Here is a 20533-nt window from a genome sequence, read left to right on the forward strand (position 1 = left end):
TAAAACTGGTGTATTCGTCATGAAATGAACCATTCCTAATAAACTTTCGTTTAAGGCTCAGAGCTCGCTGTTCTACAGCCTTCCTATTATTTGGCATGTTTACCTGATTGCATCTAAAAGGCAAACCAATGGTGTAATGACCATCAACCAACTTAGCAGAATCCATCACTGACTCCATAAACTGCTGGTCTTCTCTAGACAAAGCCAACTGCTCATCTTGAATACATTCTGGAAAGTCAGTCTTCATTTGACGTTTCCACAGTTCATCCAATCTTGCTACGGAAATCCTATTAACACTCACATCAAAAATGTCAGTATTACAATCCTCTCTGAGAGGACCATTCACCGTCCAACCCAGCATAGTTTTTACTGCATAGGGACCTCCATCTTGACTTCTAATAACATCCCATGGCTCCAAAGCCTTGGGCACATTGGTCCCGATCAACAGGTCTACCCCGGAATTTATCTCCAGTATGTTAATATGGCGCAAATGTGGCCATCTTTCGAGATCTTCCTGTCGGGGAATATTACGTTGATGAACAGGCATGCTTTTTTGAGTAAATAAGTCAGGCAAATCACAGTAATTATCTAAACCCAAACCAGCTACTTCCAAATCTGAAACCACATAGCTACTGACCATTTTCTCCTGACCCATTGTCCGCAAAAGAATGCCAGTTTTCCTTCCTGAAAGATTTAGCCTATTCATGAGTGCTTCCGTACAAAATGAAGCTGAACTCCCAGGATCCAGAAAAGCATAGGTTACCAATGACTGAGTACCTTTCTTAGACTTCACTCTAACTGGTATTACGGACAGAGCACTATTTTGCTCACCGGCCCCAGTAACACCACTGCTTTGCACAGCACAAGAAGGACCTTCATCTGATGGTTCTCTCCCTCCTATAGTTTGCACTGCGACACTTTCCCTCCGCTTGGAGTGAATATGTAAGAGTGTGGGGTGTTTCTGGCTACAAACTTTACACAAGAGACGTTTCCTACAGTCTCTGCTTCTGTGCCCAATGCGCAGACAACCATAACACACACCATTCTCTTTCAAAAAAGATAATCTTTCACAGTGTAACTTTCTTTCAAATGAAGGACACAAATCCAACATATGCCCTGCTCCACAAAACAAGCAAGCCTTCGTCACAACTGAACCATTTTCTCGCCTCAGTGCTGGCTCAATCTTCCCTTCCACCTTGGCCACTGTAGTAGCAAAACTACTCCGCTTAGCCTTGGGGTACAACTGAGGCTTACTATTCCTCGCATCTTTTCTGGTGGCTGTCGGAGGATCCTGTATATCTCCAAACAATGGATCACTTGCAATCTTAACTTGCCTTTCAACAAACTCAACGACATCGCAAAAAGACACTTTACGTCGAAATCTCTCCTGTAGATCGCAGACAACATTCCTCCACTTATCCCTGAGCTTGTAAGGCAACTTTTTTATAACTGCTTGCATATTAGCAGAGACATCCAACTCATGCAAGGACTCAACGTCCCCCATTGCATTGCAACATTGCCTTAACAAAAACCCATATTCCTGCAAAGCCTTCACATCATCAGATTTTATAGACGGCCATTTACTGACCCTTTCGACGTAGGCAGCAGCAATTTTCAGCGAATTGCCAAAGTTCTCTTGGAGCAAAGATTTAGCTTTAGCATATCCATACTCAGCAGGCATATAATGACAGCTTCTGACCATTTCTCTTGGATGGCCTCTAGTGTATTGCTCGAGAAAATATAAACAATCCTTAGCACTGTGAGCTTGACTCTCCACCATGTGCTCAAAAGCTCTCATAAATGTTTGATATTGCAAAGGATCGCCATCAAATAACTGAATGTCACGTCTTGGTAACAAAAACAGAGACTGCTGCTCAGCTAATAAAGTTGTAATTTCATTTTGTTTCTTCAAAACTGTGACTAAATGATCATGACCCTCACCACCTTGCCCTGTATGTGTGAGAGGTTTTGATTGTGCGTGGGACTGTGAAATCATCTGAGTAGTTGAAACTGCACCTGGAAATACTTGATGCAACTTAGTCTCTGCCCTTTCCAACGAAACGACCTTGGGTTGAAAAGTATTTTTAAACTTGGGCCTTACATCCAATACCTGTGCTTGATGATCACTAGCATCCACACCCTGATATGGTTGTTCTGGTAACACAGGTTTGAACGTCGGAGCATTAGGATTTAAAACGGCTAAACGCCCCTGCTCTCGTTCTAAATACGAATTCATTCCATCGGATTTAACATTAGCAGCACTTGAGACTCGGGACATTTCAGAAGTTTTTAAAACATTCACCTTTGCTGCTGAGGCTGCTATTTCAGTTTCCAAGTCAAGCAGCTCCTTTCTTTTCTTAAGCTGTATTTCTTGTTCTTCCAAAGCATGCTTTTCTTTCAACAACCTCTGTCGAACAAGAAGGGCAGCCATGTCAGCCTCTGCCTTTATGCGTGCTGACAAGGCAGATGAAACCATTGAGCCACTGAGTGATGATCTGCTTTTCCTACTTTTGTTTCCAACATTAGAGATGCTATCACTTGGATTAACATCATCTATCGCAGCACCTTTACCAACATTCCCGGTCTGCCTAGAAACACCAGAACCATTTCCAGCAGGTAATGGATCAGAGGAATCAACACCAGGTGGATTTAAATCTGGCAAATCAAGCTCAGACACCTGATTTTTGCTCTGAGGGTTTCCCTTTGCATCATGAAGCCATTTCTTTATCTCCTCCATAAACTCAGTATTATGTGCTCGCACACTTATGAACCAAGCAGTTTGTTTTTCTTGCTCTGCTTGAGGAAGCAAAGGAAGCAAGGTTTCATGCAGATGAGTCGCCTCTTTAAGCAACACAGACAAATTCTCTAACTGAGCCTGAACAGTTGAAACATTATCCTCATATTGCTTTAACTCTTTAATAATTTTTATGACCTTTTTAATTTTATTAATCTTAGTGTGACGTTCTGTTTGCAGTCTTTCAATCTGATTCTCCAAAGCCTTAGCAGTCGGTTTTGGCTGTCTTTTCTTTCCATCCACATCACCATATTGTGTTAATTGGTGTGTCTCCATTTTTCTTCAAAACATTACGAAATCCAAACGCTGAACTGCACCTATGCCACACAGCCTCATTCCAACACCTCAACTTGATGACGTTCACTTCATAAACCCTGGCCATACACAATTGACAGGAGCAATATCCCCCACTAACTGCCTATTAAACCTAACTAACTTAACCTAGTCTTCCGTACATACTAGCGGTGGGTATTTATGTACCTCCATACCGTCAGCTGTGAGGAAGACAAACTGTCTTAAACACAAACTGCGGCGGTACTCCCAAGCCAATGGCTTCAGCCGCCTGATGCACAAATACTAGAAAGCAAATCAGTACAACGCCTTGTGCAGCTGTACTGCTAAAACCTAACAGGGGAACAAAACTCCTGAACAAAATGCGCTAGTGTAGCCAAAGGCTTAATCTAAAGGCGGGTGGACAAAGGCAACAGCAAACTACAAAACTATCATCAATAAAACTCAGCTCTTCATAAATAATCCAATAAAACCTAAAAAGAGCTCTTTCTGTTGACATTTGCTGCGGCTACTCCAACCAATGGCCGCGGCAGGCTAAACATGAGGACACCTGATGACGCGCAACAATTAACGCACAAAACACTTCTGTAACATTTGCTTCTTTATTTACACATGCAACCGTCCAATATATACACATCGGCACATAGGATTAACTATCAAACAAACGCACAGATTGCACAAACAAATAACTACAACTCGTCGATAACTGTACTAACCATTATGTCCAATTACAACCTGGTTTATGGCATTAATTAGTACTCCGATATACAAACACCATCAAGTTCCAGTTAAAATACAACAAAATCATTCAAGTTACGCTCAAGTGGTGCTCTGTTGCGCTCTGTTGCGGTATGTTGCGGTCAACAGAAAGTTTTGCCTCGTGCTCACCCTACCTTCTGCTCATCACATCAGGTGCTGTGTACAAGTGAGTGCAACCACCTTCACCTTATACCACACCCATGAGACACGCCCCACACCCATGCACCAATACAGTGAGTCCACTTAAACCAACCCATTTAGTCAGACGGAAACAACTCATATGGCTCCTACATACCGGCCCCTAATTATTTTAGAGCAATAATTACAGCATACTTACCACGTAGGAGACACTAATAAACCTAATCAATCTTTTATCAAACATTCAAAAATACAATTTCAATTCCAAATAAATAAATATACCTTAATGCAAATAGATATTTAAAAAATGTCAATTTTCATGACTCTTCTGCTTCCTGTAGAAGACACACTTTAGTGATCGGCCTGTCCAAACAACCAGTCTTTGTCTTAACACGAACCCGACGTACAAGTCCTTTACTGTCAGAAATCGCTTCCACAATCCTTCCAGTCACCCAAGAGTTACGAGGCGCAGAATCATCGACAACGATAACCACATCCCCAGGAATGAAGTTCCGTCCGATTCTCTGCCACTTCTGACGCTCTTGAAGCTGGGGCAGGTACTCCTTGACCCAGCGCTTCCAGAACAGGTCAGACATGTACTGTACTTGCCTCCATCGACGTCGTCCATACACGTCCCCCTTCTGAAACACTCCTGGTGGTATCAATGGCTTGGTCTTAAGCAACAACAGATGGTTAGGAGTCAAGGCCTCCAAATCATTAGGATCAGTAGAGGCTTTAGTTATTGGTCTACTGTTCACAATAGCCTCTGCCTCACAAAGAACTGTACAAAGGCCTTCTTCGTCCAAATTCTGCACTTTCAAAATGGAATTTAACACCTTCCTAACAGACCTTATGAGACGTTCCCAAACACCGCCATGATGGGAACCAGCAGGAGGATTAAAAATCCATTTAATGCCCTTTTGCAGCAGCATCTCCTGAATCTGTGCCTGATTCCATCCTTCCACTGCCTCTCTCAACTCGCGTTCACCACCCACAAAGTTGGTACCATTATCCGATCGTATCTCCAATACCTGACCTCGCCTTGATATAAATCGACGAAGCGCATTAATAAAAGAATCTGTGCTTAAAGATGACAATACCTCCAAATGCACAGCTCTCACAGCCAGGCATGTAAAGATAATTCCATATCTCTTTACTTCACACCTTCCACGCTTAACTTGAAAAGGTCCGAAACAATCCACTCCAACCCGAGAAAATGGAGGTTCATCGGGTGAGATGCGATCTTGTGGAAGGTCTGCCATCATCTGATATCCTGATGCTGCATGAAGTCTGCGACACACTATGCATTTAGCCAAAATCCTCCTTATGGCAATGCTTGCACCTGGAACCCAATACCTTTGCCGCAATTCGGACAGCATGTGGTTACGTCCACCATGCCCTATTTTCTGATGTACATGTTGAAGTATTAGGTTAGTAATATGCAGATCCCTGGCTATAATTGTTGGATGCCTTGCATCTTCAGGCATAGCTGCCCTACTAAGCCTACCTCCAACTCTCAACACACCATTCTCAAATTTAGGATTAAGCCTATAGAGCTCACTACTCTTCTTCACCCTGTCACCCCTCTGCAACCTACTGATTTCATCTGAATATCTCCTTCTTTGACAAAAGCAAAGAACTGCATTCTCTGCCTTGTTAAGCTCTTCTACCGAAAGAAATCCTTTAGCAGCATGGTCCTTGACAGTTTGCAACTCTCTTTTAAGCCTTTCCTCAAGATTTTCTTGAGTCACGCTTGATGCAAAGCTTTCTTCCAGCTGTTTCCTCTTTTTACTAAGTTCCTGCAACAAATCTTTGAATCTAAGAACCCATGCAACCATCCTTTTTAGACGAGTCCACGAAGAAAAATAAGTAATGAACTTCATCACCCCATCTTTGCATTCGTTTGTACCAACAGCATTGACTAAAACAGTCGTTTTAATCTCTGGATCATTTATGGAGCTCTTTCCAAAATCAAGATTCACTGGCCAATTAATTTCTGGTTCAACAAGGAAGTTTGGCCCTGACAACCAAGAATCATCCCTCAAAAAGGTTTGCACCTTAACCCCCCTGGAGGCTAGATCAGCAGGATTACATGATGTATTAACATATTTCCACTGGGAAGGTTTGGACACTTTAAGTATCTCGGTCACCCGGTTTGCTACAAACACTTTAAACCTTGAGGTTTCATTGCTGATATACCTTAACACCGAGGTACTATCAGTCCAGAATACCGACTCCTGCAAATGCATTTGCAGCTCTTTTTTCCACATCTTATCCATTCTACTCGCAACTAAGGCAGCTGTCAATTCCATGCGAGGAATGGAAGTTTGTTTTAATGGAGCCACTCTTGCTTTACCCATTATAAACGCACAATGCACTTGATTCTGGGTACTGCGCAACAGCAGATAAGTGACTGTGCCATAACCCTCCTCGCTTGCATCTGCAAAGTGATGTAACTGAGCAGAAGCAACGTCTCCAAAATCAGAAGGTTTAAGACACCGGTCGACCTTAAAATCTGCAAGAAGGCAAAGATCATTTAGCCAAACTGTCCATTCTTGTTCAACAGTAACTGGCAACACATCATCCCAACCCCAATGACTTCTGCATAGTTTCTGAAGGATCAACTTAGCAGGCAGCACCACAGGTGCCAAAAACCCTAATGGATCGTAGATTGAGCTCACAAGGGACAATATCCCTCTCCTTGTTGGAGGTTTGTTTTTCAGTGTGATCTTAAACTTGAATGTATCCGATTGGATACACCACTGTACACCCAGTACTCTCTCTACCGGTAACACATCACTATCCAAATCCAGATCCTTCATCTCCTTGGATCGCTCCTGTTGAGGTATAGCAGCAAGCACTGCTCTTCTGTTGCTAACCCACTTTGTGAGCTTAAAGCCTCCTTTAGCACAAAGAGCAACAAGTTCCTGATAGAGCCTCACTGCCTCCTCTTCAGAACCAACAGAGATAAGGCAATCATCCACATAGAAGCTATGTAAAACATTGTTGACAACCTCTAGTCTAAAATGATCTCTGTTGTCCTCTGCACATTTCCTCAAGGCAAAATTCGCACAACTTGGGGATGAAGTAGCTCCGAAGAGGTGTACTTTCATTCTATATTCCACCAGATCTTGACTATGATCTCCGTCCGGCCACCACAGAAACCTTAACAGATCTAAGTCATCTCTTTGTACTCTGACCTGATAAAACATGGATTCAATATCTGCCATGAGCACCACATGTTCTTTTCGGAATCTGGTTATGACCCCGACTAGCAAGCTAGTGAGAACTGGGCCTTCCAGAAGTTGTCCATTCAGAGACACTCCCTGAAACGAAGCACCACAATCAAAGACAACTCGTAACTTCTTCTTCTGTGGGTGATACACCCCATGATGTGGAATATACCATAATCCTCCATCACAGCGATCGAACTCTTCAACAGGCACCTTCTCTGCATACCCTTTAGAAATGACTTCAGTCATAAAACTGGTGTATTCGTCATGAAATGAACCATTCCTAATAAACTTTCGTTTAAGGCTCAGAGCTCGCTGTTCTACAGCCTTCCTATTATTTGGCATGTTTACCTGATTGCATCTAAAAGGCAAACCAATGGTGTAATGACCATCAACCAACTTAGCAGAATCCATCACTGACTCCATAAACTGCTGGTCTTCTCTAGACAAAGCCAACTGCTCATCTTGAATACATTCTGGAAAGTCAGTCTTCATTTGACGTTTCCACAGTTCATCCAATCTTGCTACGGAAATCCTATTAACACTCACATCAAAAATGTCAGTATTACAATCCTCTCTGAGAGGACCATTCACCGTCCAACCCAGCATAGTTTTTACTGCATAGGGACCTCCATCTTGACTTCTAATAACATCCCATGGCTCCAAAGCCTTGGGCACATTGGTCCCGATCAACAGGTCTACCCCGGAATTTATCTCCAGTATGTTAATATGGCGCAAATGTGGCCATCTTTCGAGATCTTCCTGTCGGGGAATATTACGTTGATGAACAGGCATGCTTTTTTGAGTAAATAAGTCAGGCAAATCACAGTAATTATCTAAACCCAAACCAGCTACTTCCAAATCTGAAACCACATAGCTACTGACCATTTTCTCCTGACCCATTGTCCGCAAAAGAATGCCAGTTTTCCTTCCTGAAAGATTTAGCCTATTCATGAGTGCTTCCGTACAAAATGAAGCTGAACTCCCAGGATCCAGAAAAGCATAGGTTACCAATGACTGAGTACCTTTCTTAGACTTCACTCTAACTGGTATTACGGACAGAGCACTATTTTGCTCACCGGCCCCAGTAACACCACTGCTTTGCACAGCACAAGAAGGACCTTCATCTGATGGTTCTCTCCCTCCTATAGTTTGCACTGCGACACTTTCCCTCCGCTTGGAGTGAATATGTAAGAGTGTGGGGTGTTTCTGGCTACAAACTTTACACAAGAGACGTTTCCTACAGTCTCTGCTTCTGTGCCCAATGCGCAGACAACCATAACACACACCATTCTCTTTCAAAAAAGATAATCTTTCACAGTGTAACTTTCTTTCAAATGAAGGACACAAATCCAACATATGCCCTGCTCCACAAAACAAGCAAGCCTTCGTCACAACTGAACCATTTTCTCGCCTCAGTGCTGGCTCAATCTTCCCTTCCACCTTGGCCACTGTAGTAGCAAAACTACTCCGCTTAGCCTTGGGGTACAACTGAGGCTTACTATTCCTCGCATCTTTTCTGGTGGCTGTCGGAGGATCCTGTATATCTCCAAACAATGGATCACTTGCAATCTTAACTTGCCTTTCAACAAACTCAACGACATCGCAAAAAGACACTTTACGTCGAAATCTCTCCTGTAGATCGCAGACAACATTCCTCCACTTATCCCTGAGCTTGTAAGGCAACTTTTTTATAACTGCTTGCATATTAGCAGAGACATCCAACTCATGCAAGGACTCAACGTCCCCCATTGCATTGCAACATTGCCTTAACAAAAACCCATATTCCTGCAAAGCCTTCACATCATCAGATTTTATAGACGGCCATTTACTGACCCTTTCGACGTAGGCAGCAGCAATTTTCAGCGAATTGCCAAAGTTCTCTTGGAGCAAAGATTTAGCTTTAGCATATCCATACTCAGCAGGCATATAATGACAGCTTCTGACCATTTCTCTTGGATGGCCTCTAGTGTATTGCTCGAGAAAATATAAACAATCCTTAGCACTGTGAGCTTGACTCTCCACCATGTGCTCAAAAGCTCTCATAAATGTTTGATATTGCAAAGGATCGCCATCAAATAACTGAATGTCACGTCTTGGTAACAAAAACAGAGACTGCTGCTCAGCTAATAAAGTTGTAATTTCATTTTGTTTCTTCAAAACTGTGACTAAATGATCATGACCCTCACCACCTTGCCCTGTATGTGTGAGAGGTTTTGATTGTGCGTGGGACTGTGAAATCATCTGAGTAGTTGAAACTGCACCTGGAAATACTTGATGCAACTTAGTCTCTGCCCTTTCCAACGAAACGACCTTGGGTTGAAAAGTATTTTTAAACTTGGGCCTTACATCCAATACCTGTGCTTGATGATCACTAGCATCCACACCCTGATATGGTTGTTCTGGTAACACAGGTTTGAACGTCGGAGCATTAGGATTTAAAACGGCTAAACGCCCCTGCTCTCGTTCTAAATACGAATTCATTCCATCGGATTTAACATTAGCAGCACTTGAGACTCGGGACATTTCAGAAGTTTTTAAAACATTCACCTTTGCTGCTGAGGCTGCTATTTCAGTTTCCAAGTCAAGCAGCTCCTTTCTTTTCTTAAGCTGTATTTCTTGTTCTTCCAAAGCATGCTTTTCTTTCAACAACCTCTGTCGAACAAGAAGGGCAGCCATGTCAGCCTCTGCCTTTATGCGTGCTGACAAGGCAGATGAAACCATTGAGCCACTGAGTGATGATCTGCTTTTCCTACTTTTGTTTCCAACATTAGAGATGCTATCACTTGGATTAACATCATCTATCGCAGCACCTTTACCAACATTCCCGGTCTGCCTAGAAACACCAGAACCATTTCCAGCAGGTAATGGATCAGAGGAATCAACACCAGGTGGATTTAAATCTGGCAAATCAAGCTCAGACACCTGATTTTTGCTCTGAGGGTTTCCCTTTGCATCATGAAGCCATTTCTTTATCTCCTCCATAAACTCAGTATTATGTGCTCGCACACTTATGAACCAAGCAGTTTGTTTTTCTTGCTCTGCTTGAGGAAGCAAAGGAAGCAAGGTTTCATGCAGATGAGTCGCCTCTTTAAGCAACACAGACAAATTCTCTAACTGAGCCTGAACAGTTGAAACATTATCCTCATATTGCTTTAACTCTTTAATAATTTTTATGACCTTTTTAATTTTATTAATCTTAGTGTGACGTTCTGTTTGCAGTCTTTCAATCTGATTCTCCAAAGCCTTAGCAGTCGGTTTTGGCTGTCTTTTCTTTCCATCCACATCACCATATTGTGTTAATTGGTGTGTCTCCATTTTTCTTCAAAACATTACGAAATCCAAACGCTGAACTGCACCTATGCCACACAGCCTCATTCCAACACCTCAACTTGATGACGTTCACTTCATAAACCCTGGCCATACACAATTGACAGGAGCAATATCCCCCACTAACTGCCTATTAAACCTAACTAACTTAACCTAGTCTTCCGTACATACTAGCGGTGGGTATTTATGTACCTCCATACCGTCAGCTGTGAGGAAGACAAACTGTCTTAAACACAAACTGCGGCGGTACTCCCAAGCCAATGGCTTCAGCCGCCTGATGCACAAATACTAGAAAGCAAATCAGTACAACGCCTTGTGCAGCTGTACTGCTAAAACCTAACAGGGGAACAAAACTCCTGAACAAAATGCGCTAGTGTAGCCAAAGGCTTAATCTAAAGGCGGGTGGACAAAGGCAACAGCAAACTACAAAACTATCATCAATAAAACTCAGCTCTTCATAAATAATCCAATAAAACCTAAAAAGAGCTCTTTCTGTTGACATTTGCTGCGGCTACTCCAACCAATGGCCGCGGCAGGCTAAACATGAGGACACCTGATGACGCGCAACAATTAACGCACAAAACACTTCTGTAACATTTGCTTCTTTATTTACACATGCAACCGTCCAATATATACACATCGGCACATAGGATTAACTATCAAACAAACGCACAGATTGCACAAACAAATAACTACAACTCGTCGATAACTGTACTAACCATTATGTCCAATTACAACCTGGTTTATGGCATTAATTAGTACTCCGATATACAAACACCATCAAGTTCCAGTTAAAATACAACAAAATCATTCAAGTTACGCTCAAGTTGTGCTCTGTTGCGCTCTGTTGCGCTCTGTTGCGGTCAACAGAAAGTTTTGCCTCGTGCTCACCCTACCTTCTGCTCATCACATCAGGTGCTGTGTACAAGTGAGTGCAACCACCTTCACCTTATACCACACCCATGAGACACGCCCCACACCCATGCACCAATACAGTGAGTCCACTTAAACCAACCCATTTAGTCAGACGGAAACAACTCATATGGCTCCTACAGTCTCTATGTGGTAGCTCTGCGACAGACTAGCGACCTATCCAGGGTGTACCTTACCTCTCTGACAAAGTCAGCTGGGATAGGTTCCAGCCCCCCCCCCCCCCGGCGACATTGAATTGACTAAGAGGATGGATGGATGTCAATCTTTTCACAAGAAGTGTAAAATTTTTTACTTTGTATATTACATACATATTTATATATGTTTTATATACAGAAATTGCATACATTTTGTAGTGTCCACTTTCTTCTGAAACCAACACAGACAGAATCCAGTCAGACAAAATCCTCCCACCAGCTCGAAATCTCTCTTAAGTGTTGTAAATTGACCGCTCTTACCTTCACTAGCTCTCCAGTGGCTTGCGTGTAAATAGTTAGGCAGCTGATGGACGAGTGTGCCATTACAAATGGAGACTAAATGAATGTGGCCAGCTCTGTGCTTCTAATAGTGGTGCCAAAACCACAAGGCTGAGGTGCAGTGTTACCTCCTCCTGTCTGTTTGATTTGGCAGTCAGGGAAAATTGATTCCCACTTTCAGTGTGGAAATTGTTACATGAATAATGTTAGGCCACTTAAATGTTTTGTAATTATTAAGTTAATGATTGGGATTTTAATCTGGAAAATGTAACCGTTAAAATGTAAGTCAGTTAATATCATGTTCTGTCTGTTTCCTCTTCTTTCCTCTTCTTATTGTTCAGTGGCTTCAGAGGTTCTGTCAGTCCTATAGCATCATTCTTCCAGTGAAGTTATGAATACATAAATATTATGTCATCTTTTTAATATTTCCATTTCCAGGGATTTTCTAAGTGTGTAGGAAGGCTCCTCTGATTCTGTTTTTACGCCATTGAGGTACATTTACATGTGTGTTTTTCTTCAGGTGGTTGGACCGTAATGAGGATGATGGACAGATTGTCCGTGAGTTAGTTCCAGCGGGAGACGGCCTGCGTCTCTTCAGTGAGTACACAAGAACATTTTAAAAAGCCCAGTTTTGTAGGCATACACCAGTTTTTTAAACCGATTGTTTTCACTCCTCAGATGTCAGCTACCAGATAGCAATCAAGACAGGCAGTGTGAACGGGGCCAGCTCGGACTCCAAGGTGTTCGTCAAGCTGTATGGGGAGAAGGGTGATACTAGCAAGGTGATATTAGCAGTCTCCGACAATGATCTCAGGAACTACTTTGAGACAGGTCGCACGGATATCTTTACCTTCGAAACCTCTGATATCGGGAAGGTAAGTTTGCAAGACTTGTACTGCATGTAATTAGACAGACATTAAGACATTTATTTATGTTTCTTTTTGCCTGTGTGCTTTCTGATGCTTGCAGATCAACCGACTTCTGATAGGTCACACCAACGAGGGACTGCGGGCCGGGTGGTTTCTGGACAGCGTGCAGATCTCTGTGCCGGTTCACGGAAAGCAGTACATGTTCCCAAGTCACAGGTGGCTCTGTAAAGATGAAGCTGATGGAAAGGTGGAGGTGGAGCTCTATCCCAGCGAGACGTTGGACATTGAACAATGTAAAAGGCACAAAAGCAAAAAACAGTTTGCACAGCCAGAATTAATCATTTTTAAAGTGATAGGTTGAGATACACTGCTTCTCATAATGCTTAATCCTTTTGCCTATAACAGTAATCAACTATGAAGTGACAGTAGTCACAGGTGACGTGCGTGCAGGTGGAACTAACGCCAAAGTCTTCTGTCAGATCTATGGATATGAAGGAAAAACTGAAGTTCTGCCTCTAAAAAGTCGCTCCAACAGTTTTGAACGTGACACCACTGACATCTTTAAGGTCTGTATTAATACTGCTTAGGTTATGTCAACGTCTGTCAGAGATTTGAGTTGCTGGTTTGACTTTTGTTTCATGTCTGCAACCCAGATTGAGGCTCAGGATGTTGGTAAGATCTATAAGATACGTATCTACCACAACGGGAAGGGTATTGGAGACGGATGGTTTCTGGAGACTGTGGACATCAAGCGCCTGACGATGGCTATGGTGCAGGTTGAGGTGAAGAAAGAAGAGACGAGCAAAAAGGACAAGAAGAAAGATAAGAAAAAGAAGAAGAAGGAAGAGGAGGAGGAGGTGGAGATAATTGAAGAGCTGCAGGAAGTGGTGGAGACATTTATTTTTCCTTGTAACCGCTGGCTAGCCAGGGATGAGGAGGACAGGGAGATTGTGGTTGAGCTGCTGACTGAGGATAATGACGACTTGGAGAGTAAGTAGAGCATGAATGTGGTCATGTTGACTCACTGATATCTGCTGCTGAAGCCCGTGAGCCTGAAAATCAAGCCAATGCCCTCATGTGCATTTTCATAATGTCGCTGATGATTTACTGTGTTTCTCCGACAGTGAACTCCTATGAGATACATGTGTTCACTGGGACGATGTGGGGGGCAGGGACAGATGCCAATGTGTACATCAACATCTACGGAGAGACAGGCGACACGGGAGAGCGACACCTCAAGAAATCCAACAACCTAAACAAATTTGAGAAAGGCCAGGTAAACCCGGTTTGCTGAAAATCCGAAGGAAATCAATTTGTTAACTCTTGATTTTTCCTGTCTTCCTCCCTTCACCCCCAACCAGTCGTGGTATTGACTCCCTCTCACTAAGCCTGGTTTAGCTGGAGTTTTTCTCCTGTTAAAAGGGAGTTTTTCATTCCCACTGTTGCCAAGTGCTTGCTCATAGGGGATCATCTGTTATAGGATCTCTACCTTACAATTTAAAGAGCCTTGAGGTGACTGTTATTGTGACTTAGTGTTATATAAAGAAAACTGAATCGCACTGACTCATGTATTGACATTTTGCAAAGAGTTAAAGGAGAATATGGATATCACTACCATGTCTGTCCATGAAGGATATTGCATTGGCTTTGCAGAGACTTTGTATATGGGGGAAACAGGCAGCCCAACCTGACCAAGGCCTAAAAATCAGCCTTATTAAAATGCTAAATCTCATGTTGATGTTTTTATAATGCCGTCATGGATGTGTCAGGCAATGGATGTGTCAGGCAATCCTGACAATGCCGTCTGGCATTGTCAGGATTGCTGTAATTGATACTGTTTTCCTGGCAAAGTCTCTCATCAAACAAATGTTTGGCTTCGGTAGCCTTCTGGGTTAAACAAAGATCAGATGAATAAGTGATGAGGTTCTCATGGTCCGCTAACCTGTGGCATTTCTTGACCCTTTGTCACCGGGCTTGTTGGCGGGCGACGTAGGAGGACGTTTTCGACATCTCTGCAGTCGACCTGGGGACCCTGAAGAAGCTGAGGATCCGCCATGACAACAGCCAGGCCAGCGCCGGCTGGTTTTTGGACAGAGTGGAGATTGTGGACAACAAAGATGACACCACGTATGTCACCAGCACATTGATGTTATATGTTTAACGGACCCCTTAATGGAGAAAGCAAATTTGCACTTTGCTGAGTCATACTAGACACAAATTCAGAAACACAAAGGGTTCACAAAAAATCCCCATCCTACATAGCAGACAGAGCCTCTGCGTGTGTGCTAGAGCACCACTGTGTGGTGTGAAGTGGGAAATATTTTAAACAAATTTTTTGACATGGAAAAGTTATGTATCCTGGCATATATATTTTAGGTACTTCTTTCCTTGCAAACGGTGGCTGGCTGTCGATGAGGATGACAGACAGCTTGCCAGAGAGCTTGTTCCTGTGGATGAGGCGTTCATGAAGAAGGGAGATGATGATGACGAAGATGACTCTGAAGCTACTCTTGGTTTGGAACAGAAAGGTGAGAGCAACGTTACTGCGTACGAAGAAAGAAGTGTCTGACCGATGTCAGATATCGAGCGTTTTCTGAGTTTTTCTGAGAAATATAACACAGAGATTATTAAATGTGGTAACTTCTTCCTGCAGCCATGTCAACAACATACACAGTGAGGATAAAAACTGGTGACAAGAAGTACGGAGGAACAGACGCTAACGTCTTTATGATCCTGTATGGCACCAAGGATGACACAGGTAGCTTTGGAAGTGACTGCTGCGCTTTTTGCCTGCTTTCTGTGTTTAAAATGATAATTAGTCTGTTCTGTATCCACAGGAATTATTAACCTGAAGGCTTCAAAGACCCATAAGAACAAGTTTGAGCGAGGTATGATTGATGTGTTCACTGTGGAGGCCGTGGACCTCGGACCCCTGAAAAAGCTGCGTATTGGACACGACAACAATGGTACATTAGGACCGACTGGCTGCCTGTGCCGAGAATAATGCAGAAATACTCCGACTACATCTACATAAATGATCACAGTCTTTTCTGTTAATGTTTAAGGGGGAGGGTCAGCAGGCTGGTTTCTTGACTGGGTGGAGATTGATGCTCCATCTCTGGGACAGAAACTACACTTCCCCTGCGGCCGCTGGCTGGACAGAGGAGAGGATGATGGAGCCATCGTCAGGGAGCTTTTCCCTAATCCTCTTCAAACAGAGTTTTACACACCATGTAAGTCAGAAAAGTGCACCATATTCTAACTGTATTAAAAGTGTAACTTAATTGGTTATTATTCCATTTTATAGTCGTTCCTTATGAGATCAAAATCTTCACAAGTGACGTGTTTGGAGCCGGTACAGACGCAGACGTCTTCATCATCCTGTATGGCCGAGATGCAGTGTGCACCCAACAGAAGTCCCTGTGTGTCAACAAGAGGGAGAGGAGAATGTACTTTGAGAGAGGAGCTGAGGACATGTTTATTGTTGAGGTAAGTTAAATAAGGGAAGCAATAAATACATTCATCCTGCTTTGGGGACTAGAACAGCAAAGTCATGAGCGTGTTTCTGCATTTACAGCAATGAACTGCACTTGTGAAAGTTGTCCGTTTATCCAAGTGTTCTGTTGTCTGTGCAGCTAGAAGATGTCGGAGATGTAATTGAGAAGATTCGTATTGGCCATGACAACCGTGGGGTGAACCCAGGCTGGCATCTGGACAGAGTGGAAATCAGACGCCTCCTCAGGAAAGGAAAGGTACTGTCTGCGGAGGATACATGAACAGGGGGAAAGTGTTTTACTGGCTTAAGTAAAAAATATGATAGTAGCTGATAATAGCAGTTTAGAAAACTTTGGTGAATATTGCAGTAATATATTGGTGAATTAATATTACTGATGGCTGACAGCACAGAAAGTGTGCAAGTAGCATTGTACTGTAGAAAGAGGTGAAGGTAATTTGAACTACTTGATATACTCAGGGCCACTTTGTTGGGTTTGTCTATTCAACTGGTTTGCTAAAGTAAATATCTAATCAGCCAATCAGATGGCACCAACCAAATGTATTTAGTGATGCAGACATGACTGTAAACTGCTGAAATTCAAACTGAGCATCAAAATAGGGAAGAAAGGTGATTTAAATTACTCTGAAGGTAGCATGGTTGTTGGTGCAAGATATACTGGTGTGAATATTTCAGAAACTGCTGATCCACTGGGGCTTTCCTGCGCTAACCTTTTTGGTGTTTACAGAGGACGGCCTGGACAAGAGATAATATGCAGTGAATTCACTTGGCAAAAGTGTCTTGTTGATGCTGGGAGTCAGAGGAGAATTGCCAGACTGTTTCCAGCTGTTAGGAAGGCAACAGTAACACAAAAAGCTACTTGTTGCAACCAAGATATGCAGAAGGCATACCTTAAAGGCACAATTGGGAACCACTGCTGTCAGCTATGAGCAGGAAACTGAGGTTACAATTCACACAGGCTCACCATTATTGGACAATAGATCATTAGAAAAATGTTGGCTTGTCTGACCCTCAATTTCTCCCACAACATTCAGATGATATGGTCAGAATTTAGGTAAACAAATATGAAAGCATGGGTCCATCCTACCTTGTGCCAACAGTTCAGACTAGTGGTGGTATAAAGGTGTTGGAGATATTTTATGTGGGCTCCTTAGTATCAACTGAGCACCACAGAGCAACACCACAGACTGCCTGAATATTGTTGCTGACCATGTCCGCCCCTTTATGACCACAGTTTACCCATCTTCTGTTTTCTTGATCATTACAATGAGTCCAATGTCCTCAAATGGCCTTTGGGATGTGGTGGGATTAGGGGTTCGGCATCACGGACGTGCAGCTGACAAATCTGCAGCAACTGTGTGATTTTATCATGTCTATATTGACCAAAGTCTCTGAGAAACATTTCCAGCACCTGACTCTATGCCATGAAAATTTCAGGGAGTTCTGGAGGCAAAAAAGGGGTCCAATAAGGTGTACCTAATAAAGTAGCCAGTGAGTGTATATTATGGGTACTTCAACCTAGTACAGGTGATCATATCTCATGAAACTGTTGCATGTTTTGTGTGTAAATTGTGAATCTAAAACATTTAAATACCTAAAAAGAACCATATTTGCTTTTTGAGTGCAAATATAAAAAATAAATTAAATGTCAGCACTCAAGTTTTTAAAACTGTGCAGCCGTATATCAAACGCCCAGAGTTACATTTCACTGCGCAGAGGACTGACACTCTATTAGGGCTGTATTTGGGCTGCCACACCCGAAAGCCTCATTCACAAGATTGATTTCAGCACTCAGGAGCACATCCTCTGATTCCCTTCTTCTAATAACGGAACAGTTCTGTTTTTAATCAGCAGGTGGTGATGTTGTCTTCTTAGCTGGTCAAGCAGCACTGTGATTTCATTTGTGATTCAACATATTGGGTTGCTGCTCAGCCAGTCTAAATATTCTGTTTGCTGATCCTCCTCCGAGACACAAACACACAGATTAAACTGCAGAATTTAATCGTCTCTTTGTAGGGTTCAGAGACCGTGATCTTCCCCTGTGAGCGGTGGCTCGCCAAGTCAGAGGACGATGGAGAAACGGTGAGAGAGCTTGTGCCCTCTGACATCATCACAGAGAAACTTTCAAGAGATGGAAGCCTGAAAGTGACTGAAGTCGAGGTGGAAGACGCTCTGGAGAGTATGTTACCTGCTGGCTGCATTATTAGAAACACAAAAACGATTTGTCATCCTGTCTTTTTATCTGCCCTTCTGAGCATTAGTTTGGAGACAGTTTTCCCTTCTGGTCCTTTATACCCCCAACTAAGTCTCTGTTATGACAGCAGCATCAAACTACGATGCAAAATTGCTTCATTTTCAATCTATTTCCTGGCAGCAGCCTCACACAAAATCCCCTGCCTGTCTGTGATCACTGTCTCCCACTACAGCCCACACATACAAAGTTTCCGTGATGACAGGTGATGTGTATGGAGCCGGCACTGATGCCAACGTCTTCCTCACCATTTACGGGGACCTGGGGGACACCGGGGAGAGAAAACTGAGCAAGTCGGAGACAAACAGCAACAAGTTTGAAAGAGGATCTGTAAGAAAGCTTGAACTTTGTGACCTTTTTAATTCTTGTCTCCTACACTGTAGATATATATATATATTCCAGATTACAGAGCAAAAAAGAAGTACACAACATTGATGTTATTTCCTGAATGTTTCTCTTCTCCCAGGTGGATAAGTTCACTATAGAGGCAGTAGACCTCGGTCAGATTTTCAAAATAAAAATTCGCCATGATAACAGTATGGTGAGTCCTGACTGGTACTTGGATCAGGTGGAGGTGCTGGACATTGATACAGAAGAGGTGTTCCTCTTCTTATGTGAACGCTGGCTCTCCAAGAAGAGAGAGGATAGACGCATCCAAAGATACTTTTATGTCAAGGTAACATGAACAATCTAAAGTGCTACTTCTTACATGAAAGAGGTTTTGATATACTGATTTCTTCTATTTCTTACACTAGTTGAGCACAATTAACGTAATGTCCTCAGTTCTAGCTCCATATTTTTATTCTTAGATGTTTTTTACAATAGCAAAAAAATAATAACTGCCCTTCAGTTCATTTACAGACCAAATAAAAGCCATTTTAGCTCCCTTTTATTCTCATTGGCAGCCCCTCAATTACAGAGAACAGCAAGTGGGTGGGGTTTCTGTGCTCACAGCCGGACCTGTGTGCCTGAGAAGACCATATTAGGGAGATCTTCTCCCAACAACAGAGCCAAGAGTAAAAAATAAATGAATTTGAAAAGTTTGAAATTCACATCAGTGTTTGGCTCATATGAATTACTTGCACATATGCTGACCTCATTCTTTGAAACTTTGGCTGTATAAGCGCATTTACCACTGTAACACAGAGCCCTGCTGTATATGTTACATAACATGAGAAAAAGTGTGACAGATCCACTTTAAAGTGAATGGCGGTTGATCACCAAAGTGACTAGGATTCATTTTTTGTTCTTTCGTGGCACACCACCTGAAATAATTTCAGCACCTTTTTGAAGTCTTTGTAAAACATTTAGTGGCTTAGCATCGACTTGGGTCTGTATCTCTGCAGATATGGCTGCTGCATCACTAAGTGTCCGTTCTGTTTTCTCAGGGTTATGAAGGAGTTCGAGAGAGCTCGGCCAGTGAAAAGAAGAACTTGGCTCTAATGCAGAAAAGCGTCGACAATAACATGAACAAGAAGAACAAGAAGAAGAAAGAAGAAAAAATTGATCTTCCAAGTAAGAAAACTCAAGTCTCTTCTGCACTGCTAGTTCACCTGATGCTCTCTCATGTGTTTGTTGTTAATCCCTTGAATGCATCAAATGAACGAATAGTTGCTCGGCCCTTTCTATGCAGTCATACCTTATCACATCACCATCTACACTGGACTGGAGAGGGATGCGAGCACCACCAGCAGGGCTTATGTCATCATTATCGGGGCTAATCACACCCAGACAGATAGGTTGTGGTTGGACCTGCAAGACGGGAGGAAGGGCTTTGAGGCCGGCTCTCTGGAGAGCTTCGAGTCCCACGGTTCAGATGTGGGGGAGATCAAAAAGGTTGAGGTGAGTGACAGGTGAATTTGTTTCACTGAAGATTTTGCACTAACATAGCTTCTCACACACACACACACTGAAACACACAGAAAAAATACACCCACGTTCCTGGCAG

At 42.8% G+C, this 20533-nt stretch overlaps 1 protein-coding gene across 5 annotated transcripts in view; it reads left to right on the forward strand.

Moving 5' to 3' along the window:
• Positions 1-20533, forward strand: part of loxhd1a (lipoxygenase homology PLAT domains 1a) — a 56357-nt gene that overhangs the window by 23072 nt on the left and 12752 nt on the right. For all 5 annotated transcript variants that reach the window (XM_026173465.1, XM_026173464.1, XM_026173468.1 and 2 more), the window contains 18 exons: positions 12472-12548; positions 12630-12826; positions 12921-13113; positions 13226-13386; positions 13474-13810; positions 13945-14096; positions 14814-14947; positions 15197-15348; positions 15474-15578; positions 15658-15786; positions 15886-16053; positions 16128-16309; positions 16456-16572; positions 18351-18513; positions 18761-18915; positions 19052-19261; positions 19974-20100; positions 20219-20427. In XM_026173465.1, the coding sequence (XP_026029250.1) occupies positions 12472-12548; positions 12630-12826; positions 12921-13113; positions 13226-13386; positions 13474-13810; positions 13945-14096; positions 14814-14947; positions 15197-15348; positions 15474-15578; positions 15658-15786; positions 15886-16053; positions 16128-16309; positions 16456-16572; positions 18351-18513; positions 18761-18915; positions 19052-19261; positions 19974-20100; positions 20219-20427 (2968 nt within the window). The remainder of the gene's footprint in view (positions 1-12471; positions 12549-12629; positions 12827-12920; positions 13114-13225; positions 13387-13473; positions 13811-13944; positions 14097-14813; positions 14948-15196; positions 15349-15473; positions 15579-15657; positions 15787-15885; positions 16054-16127; positions 16310-16455; positions 16573-18350; positions 18514-18760; positions 18916-19051; positions 19262-19973; positions 20101-20218; positions 20428-20533) is intronic.

This window comes from Astatotilapia calliptera, chromosome 7 (assembly GCF_900246225.1).
Source record: "Astatotilapia calliptera chromosome 7, fAstCal1.2, whole genome shotgun sequence".
Classification (NCBI taxonomy): domain Eukaryota; kingdom Metazoa; phylum Chordata; class Actinopteri; order Cichliformes; family Cichlidae; genus Astatotilapia; species Astatotilapia calliptera.